We start from the raw sequence: 11,324 nt of genomic DNA on the forward strand, positions 1-11,324 counted from the left end.
CTCCCCGACAACAACAGCCATCCCAACCTCGCTGTACACCTTCACCTCATCTGTGCTCTGAGGAGAGCTGCAGGACTCAAGCAAAGCTTTAATTTTGTAAGAGTCTGTCTCATAGTGGCACAGGTAGCCATCAAATAATTTGGCTACCTCTGTTTTCCAGTTTTTATCATCACCTGCAGCACCAGATTGAGCTAAACGCCTGACTGAAACCCTTTCCTCCTCTGGGTAAAGCTGAACAGAACAGGCCACAGAGGCTATTTCTTTCTCTAGTTTCTCCCCAGCCTTGGGACATTCCTTAAAGTAACGTAGAAGGTAAGCATCAACTTGTAGTTCACATTCTTCACCACGTGGCAGGCTTGAAGTAAGCCTGGACTGTTGTCTCTGCTGAAAGATATACAGTACACCGTATCAAGTTTGCAGTACATGACAACAGTTTTAAAGATGTATTGATGTTCAAATCATAACAGAGTTAAGACATTACACTTTAAGTGCTGACATTGCTACTGCTTAACTAACCCTAAAGTATTTTAATACAAAATCATGTTCAATTGTTTTGAAGCGAACTCAATAAGTGTCTTGTGATGCCTTTAGAACAGAAATGGTTACTGTAGTTTTGTTTCTATAACCAATTGAAATAACATTCTTCTGTGAAGTGTAGTGTGCACCACTCACTTTGTGACACAACTTTGGAAGAAACTGACCTGGGATGAAGTGGAGTCCAGATTTGGGCTAACTGACTTGCTTGTAGTCAAGGTAGTGATGGGAGAGTGGGGGGCAGGTTCTGGGCTGCCTCGCACAGTCAGCACCAGAGGAACACCAGCAATCTCCAACACATGTTCAGATCTCTGCAAGACTCTTTGCTGAGCTGAGACGAGACAGAATCAAAGCCATTTCTTATTAGGCCTTTTGACTTTCAGAACTAGTTTTCAGTTGTGTTGCCCTTCTATCTGCCACCCTCTCTCCCTGATTCTGTACTTATTTAAATAAATATAGTGTGATAAATGTTGAATATTGAATTCTTTCCTGACTGTGTGCGCGAAGAACTGACTAATTAGTGACTTTAACGTTTTTGTGCTTAACTCTGCTGTTTTTTTTTTTTTTTTAAATGGATAGGATGAATATATAGATTACTGAATGGTCCTATCAGGAATAGGCCCACAGACCCAAGGGGTCAGAGGCCCCTGGGAAATCTGTTCTGTATAGCGTGCTGTATTTAATTTAAACAGAACCACAGAGATGAACAAAACAACTACAAAAAGTTGTTAATCGAAGTGATGCAAAATGACCTGAGAGATGCAAAACGACCACAGAATAATGCTAAATGTCTACACTAAGACACAAAATGACTACAAAAGAGGCACAAACCAACTACAAGTTGATCAGAGACACAAAATGACAATGAAATGCTAAACAATTAAGAGATGCAAAATAGCTACAACAGATTTTAAATGGCATCAGAGTAGCAAAATCAGGACAGACAGACAAAACAACCACAAAAAGATGCAAAAATTACTACTTTAGATACAAAAGGCCTACAAATGGACAGAAAAAAAATAAAAAGACATGCATAGTAACCACTAAAAAGAAGCAAAATGACACTAACTACCATAAAGAAATGTAAAATAACTACAAAAAGGCACAAACGACGGTAAACAATGTAGTTGCTTTGTAGTGGTGTTTTGCATTTTACATGTATATGGCCAGGGCCCTGTGTGTCGTAATCTATCCTACGTGTGTGCAGATTTACGCAGCTGTTACAGTATGACTGCCACACCCTCTCTCTCCAGTGGAGGTGAACTTATCAGGCCAACTAGTGCTGCAGTGATTGGAATGAAACTTTTGTTGTAGATTCCTTTTGTTTTATAAAACCTCTCACAGCATCGGATATCATAAAGTTGACAAATATAAAATATGCCGAGTCAGAATAAGCTTGTTCTACTTGAGGAGCAGTCTAAACTCAGTACGAAAGTGAAACTAAAATATAGCCTATTTTTAAATCTTACGCAGTGAAATTGGCTTCATGAAAAAGTAACATCAACAGTCAAAATGTTTGGATGTGGCTCTGCAAGCAGTACACTTTGGTTCTTATAGCGTAGCTATATAGTAGATATAAAAACTAAAAATCAAATCAACATGTTTATATTTTAGTGCATGCATACTTTCACTTTCACTTTCACAAGGACAACAATTTACTGCAATTAAACAGACATTTACATTTTATAATCCCATCTTACCTTCTCGCTCTTTAAAGGCGATGCTGTACAGTTTATCATTTATGGTTTTTATCGAGCCGCAGTCTCCACCACCTGATTTGCGGCAAATATGGAAGTAGTTTTCTAATCTCTTCCGTTGCTCTTTGTCCAGACCGGGGCACTCGAAGAAAACAGTATGCTTGTAAGGCTCCTCCATACTGTTAACACTATAGACTTAATACTAATAGGCCTACTAAAAATATATAGGCTACTGTAAGCCTGATAAAGTAAGAGTGAATAAGCACCGGCCCAACCCTGACATGCCGGTGGTCTTAACGTCTAGTGCCGGCTCAGGTGCGCCCTCTGGGCTTAAGTATTCATGAAAGACGTTCAAAAAAAAAAACAACATCCGTGACTTTCTCGGTAACCTCCTACTTCAAAAATCAAAAACTAAAGCTGCTCTAAAGCTTATTGTAATACATTGTCAGGTGTTAGTTATTGTGTCCACTGTTATTAAACGATAGAAAATGAAACAAAACACAATGCAAGAGTCTGGTAAATAAAAAAAAAGATAAATTCACTATATTAATTTTACTCTATATACGCTCTCAATACAACACACGCGCTACATATGGTCACTTTACTGCCGGCATTTGAATATTTAAATAGGTGTTTCATATCTCTGACGCCACTATTGATCACAAGAAGAAGAAGTCCATACCAGTTATGACAGGTCATTTACATAATACCATGAAAAGAAAAAAAGTTGAAATGGACTGGCCAACAAGCATCATTTCATGGAATCATATGGAGCATTTTCTTCTTTCTACTCAAAGATTAAATATGTGGAGTTGAGATACATAATGTATTATTTTTAGTTGAAATAGTTTAGTTCCGAATCCTATAGAAGCATAATTAAATGATTCAAACTTCCATTCGGTCAAAGTGTCCCCACTGTGTTGTGTGACAGAGGAGAGTAAGCTACAATCAGATTATTTTGCCCATGTACAAACAAATGCCAAACAGACCCTTGTTTATTAAATATTAGAATTAAGTTATATGCAAATTTCATTTAATTATATTTGGTAAACTGTTGAATAGCAATACAGTAAAAGTGTTCAAACAACAAGACAAGAAAAATGGGCAGTAAAGTTTCTAATATTTTCAATGGGGTTTCTTTGAAGCACTCATTACCATAATCTTAGAAAACTTTTCTGAAAGTTATGAGGAATGGGTTTGGAGAATATTAACCCATTCATTACACCAGCATGGGCAGACCAACCCTGCTCCCAGCCAACAGGAGGCTGCTTTCTGAGAGAATAGTTTAGTGATTGAGCCAATAGCTCATACATTTGAAAATATACTTTATGAATAACACAATCTGCACTACCTTCAGTTAAGGAAGCAGAATAATGTTTTATGGCAAATAAGCAAACTATGATCAGACCAGCACTAACAATGACTCACACTGAATTTTGGTTTTGCATATGAAAATATTTTATTTGAATGAAACACAACTATGCATTAGGTTGGGCCAAACAAACAAGATCACCTGTGCTGTATTGTATAATAGAACCATCCGATCACCTTGTTCCTGTGTGAAGATATATTCTGATGGTCATAACCTTTGTTCTTACAGTTTATTTTCATATAGTCACTGTATTTTACTGCAATGAAAGACACACCGTAGGTTTCAGGAGTGGGTAAAACCCAATGAAGCTATGGGTTCTTACACCGAGAATGACACAAAATCAAAATGTTCATTGTTCCTTCTACAAGCGCAGCAAAAAAACTTGAATTAGCTTCTGTATTATTAGTGGAGTAACTACTATAATTACATTTAGTATCATGGGAGAAGTGAGACAAGTTGTATCAGAATAACACCTCAGTAATGCAGCAATGGAAACGTTTGACTTTTTACAAAAGAAAGGAGGAATATTCTTTTCCATCCCCTAAAAAACTAAATCATGAACCTGAGAACCCTGGGCAACAACAAGCCCACTAGATCCAGAACATCGAAACATTATTGTTAGCGTTTGTTTGCAACACAATGTCAGGTGTTCTTGATAATGTGTCCATCTTCTGTAAATCATACTGATCATTGTATGAAAAAGATTAAAAATTAAGAAATGCTAATACAAAACCTAACTTTTTTCATTAATTATTATTTAATCAGTCTCACCTCTGCACGCACACACTATAAATGATACATCTAAATGACACATAAGAATCATAACTTACATCTTCCTCTCAGGCGCTTCACTCTCTCCTGATGGAGATGCATATACGGTAGGAAAAAATAAAGTATAGTCGTATTGCGATATTTTCCGTGGTAATACAGTAAATCGCAATAACATCGTACCGTGGCTATGGTTTATGCCAATAAACCATAGCACGTTTTCCTCCCATCCCAGAATAGTATGTGGAGTACTTCTTCAGCGGTCTTTGAAGGAGGGTCTGACACATCAAAACTAGGATAATCATAATTCATATGATAACTCATAATTCATATGATAACTCATAATTCACACTCCAGGCACTGTACACAATCCCATTATTTACCAGTGAAATAGAATTCCATTCACATGTAAATGTGGGCTGTTCAATGTATTTGTAGCATACTTCAATCCAAAGTACTCAAACTTAAAGTTTGAATGGCTCAGAATATGTTGACATTGTTACTGCAAGTTAAGTATTGCATGTTTCCCTCATGTTTTTGAAACTTAAAGTAGGTAGGTGTGATGTGTAACAGGGGAATGAGGACCAAATCGCAGGAAGAGGCAGGCAAGCACAATGTAGTTAATGTCCAGAAATGTATTGTCCAACAGTGAAACAAAAATCCCAAATACAAGTGCAAAATTACAAAAATTCAATGAGGTTCCGGGGGGAAAAGGCGAGGCAAAAACAAGAAGCAAAGGCAGGGAAGACTCACAGAGAAACAGGTCGCAGGAATGGGAACACACAGCAGGACGAGATGCATACAGGCAGACGGACCAGAACGACCTGACAAGAGACAAGAGAAGCCCAGACATTAAATACACACGGTGATGAGGTAACAAGAGGCAAGGGAAGCAGGTGGAAAACATCAGGTAATCACAAGAGCGGGAAGACACAGAAAGTAAAACTAAAGACAGGACAAGACAAATAAACCAGACTTCAAAATAAAACAGGAAACAGAACATACAGACACTCAGGGGGAACACAAAACCAGGGAGAAAAAAAACCACAACCACAACGATCGATTGATAGCCTATATATAACACCTAGAGAACAAAAAAAAGGAAAGATAGACCGTGACCACAGTTTCTTTTGTGCAGTGGGAAACATCTGTACTGTATTTTATTTGGGGGATAAAGCGAGCGTAGCACTTCCATAAATTAATTTAAGTAGAAAACCCTTGATGCTCTAGGTCTATATTTCCTTCATAAAGAGGCATCAATACAAGCCTACAGAGCTGTGTTTTAAATGCAAACACTATTGTTAATTACACACACACACACACACACACACACACACACACACACACACACACACACACACACACACACTATTTTCATTCTTACTCTTTTAATGGCAATATTACATCAATGTAACATTAAGAAAGTAAAGTAAACACACTTTTTTTGTATCACACACTATATATGTTTCACATATACTTGATAAACCAGTAAAATCTCTTTTAAATCTTAAAACAACAACAATTGTAGCAAACATGTACTCACCATTAGCTGCATGACACTTGACACAAAGAGCAATTTATTCTTGTTTTGACAAAATGGATACAACTGGTTACAAAGTTGTGAAGTACAAATCGCTGATACTCTGCAAACTGGGTAGAAAAACTAATCCGCACCGCGGACAATGATCTTCTCCCAGTGTGATTGGCTGTGGCTTATTTGGTCAATTTGAGCTGAACAGAAGACTCTTGCCACAAGCAAACACTGCCAGAAAACTTTGCTTGCAGTGCAAGCTTTTCTTTCTCTTCAGCAAAAAATCATCATAAAAAACAAGTTCAAGTCTAAATTCATCCGTTTGTACAGAACACAACATAATGTTAAAGAGCACTGATCATGCAGCCTCTGTTATATACAGGAACAGACAACTTTCCGTGTGCAGGACTACTTTAAAAGACCAATGAAAATGGTTGGCTGTGTTGTCAGAGGTCAAAAGTGTGGACTCCCCGATGTGGTCAGTCCGCTGTCATTTAGCCATAGAGCCACTCATCTAAGTGTAAAATGATTACTAAACAAGGCTTGGTTAGGTGTAGGGAAAATAGGATTTGGGCTAAAATAAGCACTTGAATGAAAAAGAGGATATATCTTTAATTTATTCAGCTTCAGAGAAAGCAAATAATTGTTTACATAAAACTCCCAAAAATCCCCCCAAAATTTGATGCACAGATTTTACATAATATAACAATGACCAAATATTCAGCCGAACTTGATAAAAAGAAGAAAAAAATCCATTTCGAATACCCAAAACAAAATCAAACCTCAAAAATCAAACCAAAATCAAACTAAAGTAGTGTAATTATTCCCTTTTCTGCCTTGAATATAGGTGAAAACTCAAATTTCTTTTTGATAAAGAAAAAACACCACCTCAAAAAAAAAAATCACACTTTAAGAGAAAAAAACATAACCAAAGGAAATAACAAATAGTGATAGTTCAGCTGACTCAAAATCAGGAGACAGGACCGTCACAGGATCACACCCTCAATTTCAAATCTGCTGTTAGAGAGTCTGTTTGTGATTTCATCACTCGCATCCTTAGGTTGTGATTCCTACATTTCCCAGAATACCACTTAACAAACCTAGCAGACGCACAGTGTCAACGTCACCCCACTGCAAACCAAGTGAGTAAATAATGAAAATGCTAGCTGTGAGTAGAGGGTTTTTACTTAGAACAGATGAAATTAAACTTCTCATTGTCATTCTTATTGAACCACGTATGTTTTCCTCCTCTGTCCATGGCTCCAGACATGTCACAATCAACATTTGTCTTCTGTGAGTCCCAGTTCTCATAGGAGACCACCTCGTCACTGACCCAGAACCAGAAATCCAGGGTGCAGGTGTAGCGCAGTCCCAGCCAGACGTAGGGACTGTTGGCCTTCTTGGGTTTCTCTTGGACCCATCTCTGCTGGTCCAGGTTGGTGATGGAGACCAGGTCCCGGTGGTGCTCCCTGCAGTAATATAAGGCGTCCACCCAGGTCTTGTTCTGATTGATCAGGATCACTTTATCTATCAAGGAAGAAGTGGAGACAAACACAGGACAGTTTAAATAACATTTGAAACATTAGAATTCATCATCAGCAGCAGCATTGTAACGCTTTGTATATGCTTCAAATTTGGATTTAATGTATTGTTTTGTAATTTGAGAAATCTAATCTTAATTTACAGCATATTTCATGTTCAGTGTTGTGGTGTGTCTCTCGGCGAGTTAAATATTAATACATATTTTATTTCTACTCCATCCCGGTAGCCTGACACAGGCTCTCCAACATAAAGGGGAGTTGAGAAAAAAGAAGATGGACATTTATCCCTGCATCCAAATATATGAGATGAACTTTTAAAAAAAATAAACAAAAAAGATATTGTGATTTTTGAAAAAAAGAGCTCACCACTGAAAGAAACCTTTATAAACAAAACAAATGCAGGTGGATCTTCAGACTGGTTTCAGCAAACTAGATGTTGTGTTATCTTTAAAATATTCACCTTCATAGCAGAAGAAGGGTTTTTCGTCATCACAGTCTTCAGCCTCCCATCTGCCTTTTTCATCCAGCATGGTCACAGCACATTTCCCATTGTCTGACTGTATGAAGTGTTGATCCCAGTGTCTAAAAGAGAAACTACTGTTGTCGGACCAACTCCAGGAGTCTCTGAACAGGCCCATGTACATCCCATTCCATTCAGACGTTATCTTTTTTCTCAGTTCTTCATCTTCTAACTGGTTCAGCCCACTGACCAGGTCTGTGTGTTTGTCCCGACAGTAGGTTTGGGCTTCTTGCCACTCACTCCACCAATATACTATAAAATGGAATGGATCGCTCTCTGTGAAATAAACAGACACACTTGAATCACCTTTTACTGTACATGTATGTCCTTTGAACACATATTTTTAGGCATGGCTCCCTGGATGACAATGTCTGTGGGTCCACCACATTGCCCCAGACTGAAATATCAAAACAATTGGATGGATCAACATGGAAATATATACAAACATTCCTGGTCCCTACACTGTAAATCCTAATGACTTTGGTGATATACCAACATTTCCTCAGTTGTGTCACAAGCAGGTCAACATTTTATCCTGTTTAATAGTTTGGTGTATGAAAACAATTTGTATATGATCAAAAGCTGAATTCCGATGCAGGGGGTATTACATCAACTCACCATCGTAGCAGATGAAAGGACCTTTGTCTTTACAAGATTTGTTTCCCCATTTGAGATTCTTCCTCACAAACCCACAGTTCTCATCGGGATGGTCATTCCATATCTCATCTTCCCATTTCTCTTTTGCTTCTGTTTCATTGAACTCCACCCCTGACATAGACCAGCGCCACTTCCTGTTGGCACCTGGTAGGTTGACCAGCCCAATCCAGGCTTTGTCTTTATTCCTTGCAGAGTTGCAGAGTCTTTTCGTGTCTGACATGTTAGACACTGTGGCCAGGTCTGTATACTCCTCTCTACAATACTTCTGGGCATCACTCCAGGTCATAGGCTCTTTAATAAAGTGGTACTCATAGAGGTGACAAGTGAAGAATGAACACTGACCTAAAACCAGAGGATATACTGCAGTGATGGAGCTGACAGCATAAAATCACAAGTAGGCAATACAACGCAGACTTAGTACAGACTTTTCCTTATTTTCTGTCATATGTATGTGTATATATATCCATGTATACTGTTTAGTAGAGAGAGAGAGAGAGAGAGAGAGAGAGAGAAAGAGAGAGAGAGAGAGAGAGAGAGAGAGTTAATATTCAAACAAGGCCAAAGCTTCAAAACATTTGAGAAATGTATTTAAAAGTAATCCCTTTGAGGAAAATTTCAGATTTCATACTTTTCAAAACACTCACCTTCCAACGTTTTTTTTCTACTTTTGGTTAAAACTAACAACAATCCATGTTGTATTTCTTTATGTGCTCATCTGCAAGTGTTTACAATACTTGCACTGCTACACATAGAAGTGCTTTTGATTATAAGAGTATGTCCAAGTGTTATCTGAATCCATATTAAATATATATGTAATTCTTTTAAGGCTGCAGTAGCAATGCTGTAGATCTGATAGAATTACCACTCACCCATCAGAATGGACAGAAACAGACTCCCCTGCATCTTCGCTCTGTTAGAGGAAAGTCATATTTTAGTGTGCAGTATATCAAACACAATGATTTTGACAGCTTGCCTCAACTGAATGGACTAAACTACAATACATGCCCTGATTATAGTAGGAATGTTCCGGCAGTGGTCTAAAAAGACGAGTAAAAAAGGATAGTGGCAAATATGCAACTTATAATCACACCAGAACTCACAATAATGGCATTCAGAGGTTTTGTAAGTGAGATAGAGATGATTATGTAATCAAACCTGAATATTTGAATTCACTCAAAAGGCACTTTTTGAAATCATGTCTGCAAAAAAGCTTCACAAAGGTCGATTTTATTCTAGAGGTATTACATGTGATTGCACCTATAATTGTGCTCTCTCTTTGTGAAAGAGAAGTAAGTATATTGTCATCTACTTTTTTAGTAATACTGTTTAGATGTACTGCATGAAGAAGAAATACAGAACGCAGACATACACAAAAATCTCAAATGACAACTTACATCTGGTGATTTCTTCTCTCCTTGATGTGTTGATGAAGACTGCGTTCATTGACATATTATGTGCTCTTTTAACAGCCATCTTAACGTCAGCATTTGAATATGAAAATATAATTTTTATTACCTGAAATTTACCTGACAAGAGGAAGTCCATGTAATTTATTAGGATGGGTGGACGAATAGACAGATAGAGAGATCAACATATTTTGTCATTATGCCGTGTTTGCATTTTTTACTACAAAGTCCTTTTGAATGATTGTCCCATTGTTTCTTGCCCCAAATAACAGGAGTCTGAATGACCAAATCCAGTTAGATGTTTTTTTTGTTCTGTTGTTATGAAAGGGTGTTGGGGAATGAAGCGAGCATGTCACTAGTTCATTTTCATGGAAAAATGCTCATATGTCTCACCTGTGTCTGTTCTTTCCTCTTGATGACAGTATATTTCCTCCACAGAGAAGCATCTACATAAGTCCACAGAGCAACATCAAGACCACTCTCAGATTGGCTCTCAGACGTTCCATGAGCAGGAAAACAGCACCCTGTGAAAGTTCTTGGACTTTATGCACTTAAAGCACATATTGTGCACAGTATTCACATGGTTGTTTTCTTCTTCTATGAACATGTACTGTAGCCTAAGTTGTATTGTACATTTTTTAAGAAAGGTCTTTAAAAAAAAAAAAGACCAATGAAAATGTTTGTCTGTTGAGGTCAAATGACTGGACTCTCTGCTCGGGTCAGTCTGGTGCCATCTGTTGGAATAATGCAGTACACCATGTGAAAAAGCAGGTAAAGTGGAACAAGAGAGAGGACATAAAGCAAACAGATACTTTGGAGAGCAACACCTAACAAAAAGCCTAAATTGCAGAAACCACCCACAAAGAAGCAGCTGAAGAAGGCACCCATCATCTAAGTCTACAAAACTATTTTGAATGGGAGCAGAGGGGAGGAGGATGGTATAGTTAAATTCATGAATTACATATACTTAATTTTCTTGCACACGCATTTAAAAGCATTTATATTTTCTGATCCAAACAGCCAGTGTCTAATTGGTCTTTCCTTGTTAAATAAAAAAACAGGAAGGGACCAGTTTATGTAACAAGCAGCATTTTCAGTTTGTTCAGAATATTGAAACCAAAATATGTCACTTGTTACTGTCCTTTAGGACAACCCATTTTCTATCTGATGATCTGATCATTTGTTCGTGCCATACAAGTCAGTTCAATGATGTGACAACTCAATGGTTAAGGCTTGGTTAGGGTAAGTAGGATTTTGGTTGAAAATAAACACAAAAGAAAAAAGAAGACCCCTCTGTG

The 11,324-nt window shown here is 37.7% G+C and overlaps 2 protein-coding genes across 3 annotated transcripts in view; both read right to left on the bottom strand.

Annotated features, from left to right (window-relative positions):
* Positions 1-2,572, bottom strand: part of LOC117934984 (protein mono-ADP-ribosyltransferase PARP14-like) — a 10,509-nt gene extending 7,937 nt beyond the window's left edge. Inside the window, exons 1-3 of one of the 2 annotated variants that reach the window (XM_034857032.1) lie at positions 2,235-2,572; positions 702-865; positions 46-381 (exon numbers count right to left, since the gene is read on the bottom strand). In XM_034857032.1, the coding sequence (XP_034712923.1) occupies positions 46-381; positions 702-865; positions 2,235-2,409 (675 nt within the window). In that variant the 5' untranslated portion in view covers positions 2,410-2,572. Of the gene's footprint in view, positions 1-45; positions 385-701; positions 866-2,234 lie in introns of both variants that reach the window. The other variant, XM_034857031.1, reaches the window with a different exon arrangement.
* A 4,513-nt stretch (positions 2,573-7,085) lies between these two features.
* On the bottom strand, positions 7,086-10,134 carry LOC117935213 (C-type mannose receptor 2-like). Its single transcript, XM_034857352.1, has 5 exons — positions 10,015-10,134; positions 9,490-9,530; positions 8,582-8,962; positions 7,904-8,239; positions 7,086-7,429 (listed from the first exon to the last, which is right to left on the bottom strand). Exons 2-5 carry the CDS (start codon positions 9,521-9,523, stop codon positions 7,086-7,088), a joined length of 1,095 nt encoding a protein of 364 aa, XP_034713243.1. The 5' UTR covers positions 9,524-9,530; positions 10,015-10,134.
* Positions 10,135-11,324: the final 1,190 nt, after the last annotated feature.

Source organism: Etheostoma cragini, chromosome 19 (genome assembly GCF_013103735.1).
Source record: "Etheostoma cragini isolate CJK2018 chromosome 19, CSU_Ecrag_1.0, whole genome shotgun sequence".
NCBI lineage: Eukaryota > Metazoa > Chordata > Actinopteri > Perciformes > Percidae > Etheostoma > Etheostoma cragini.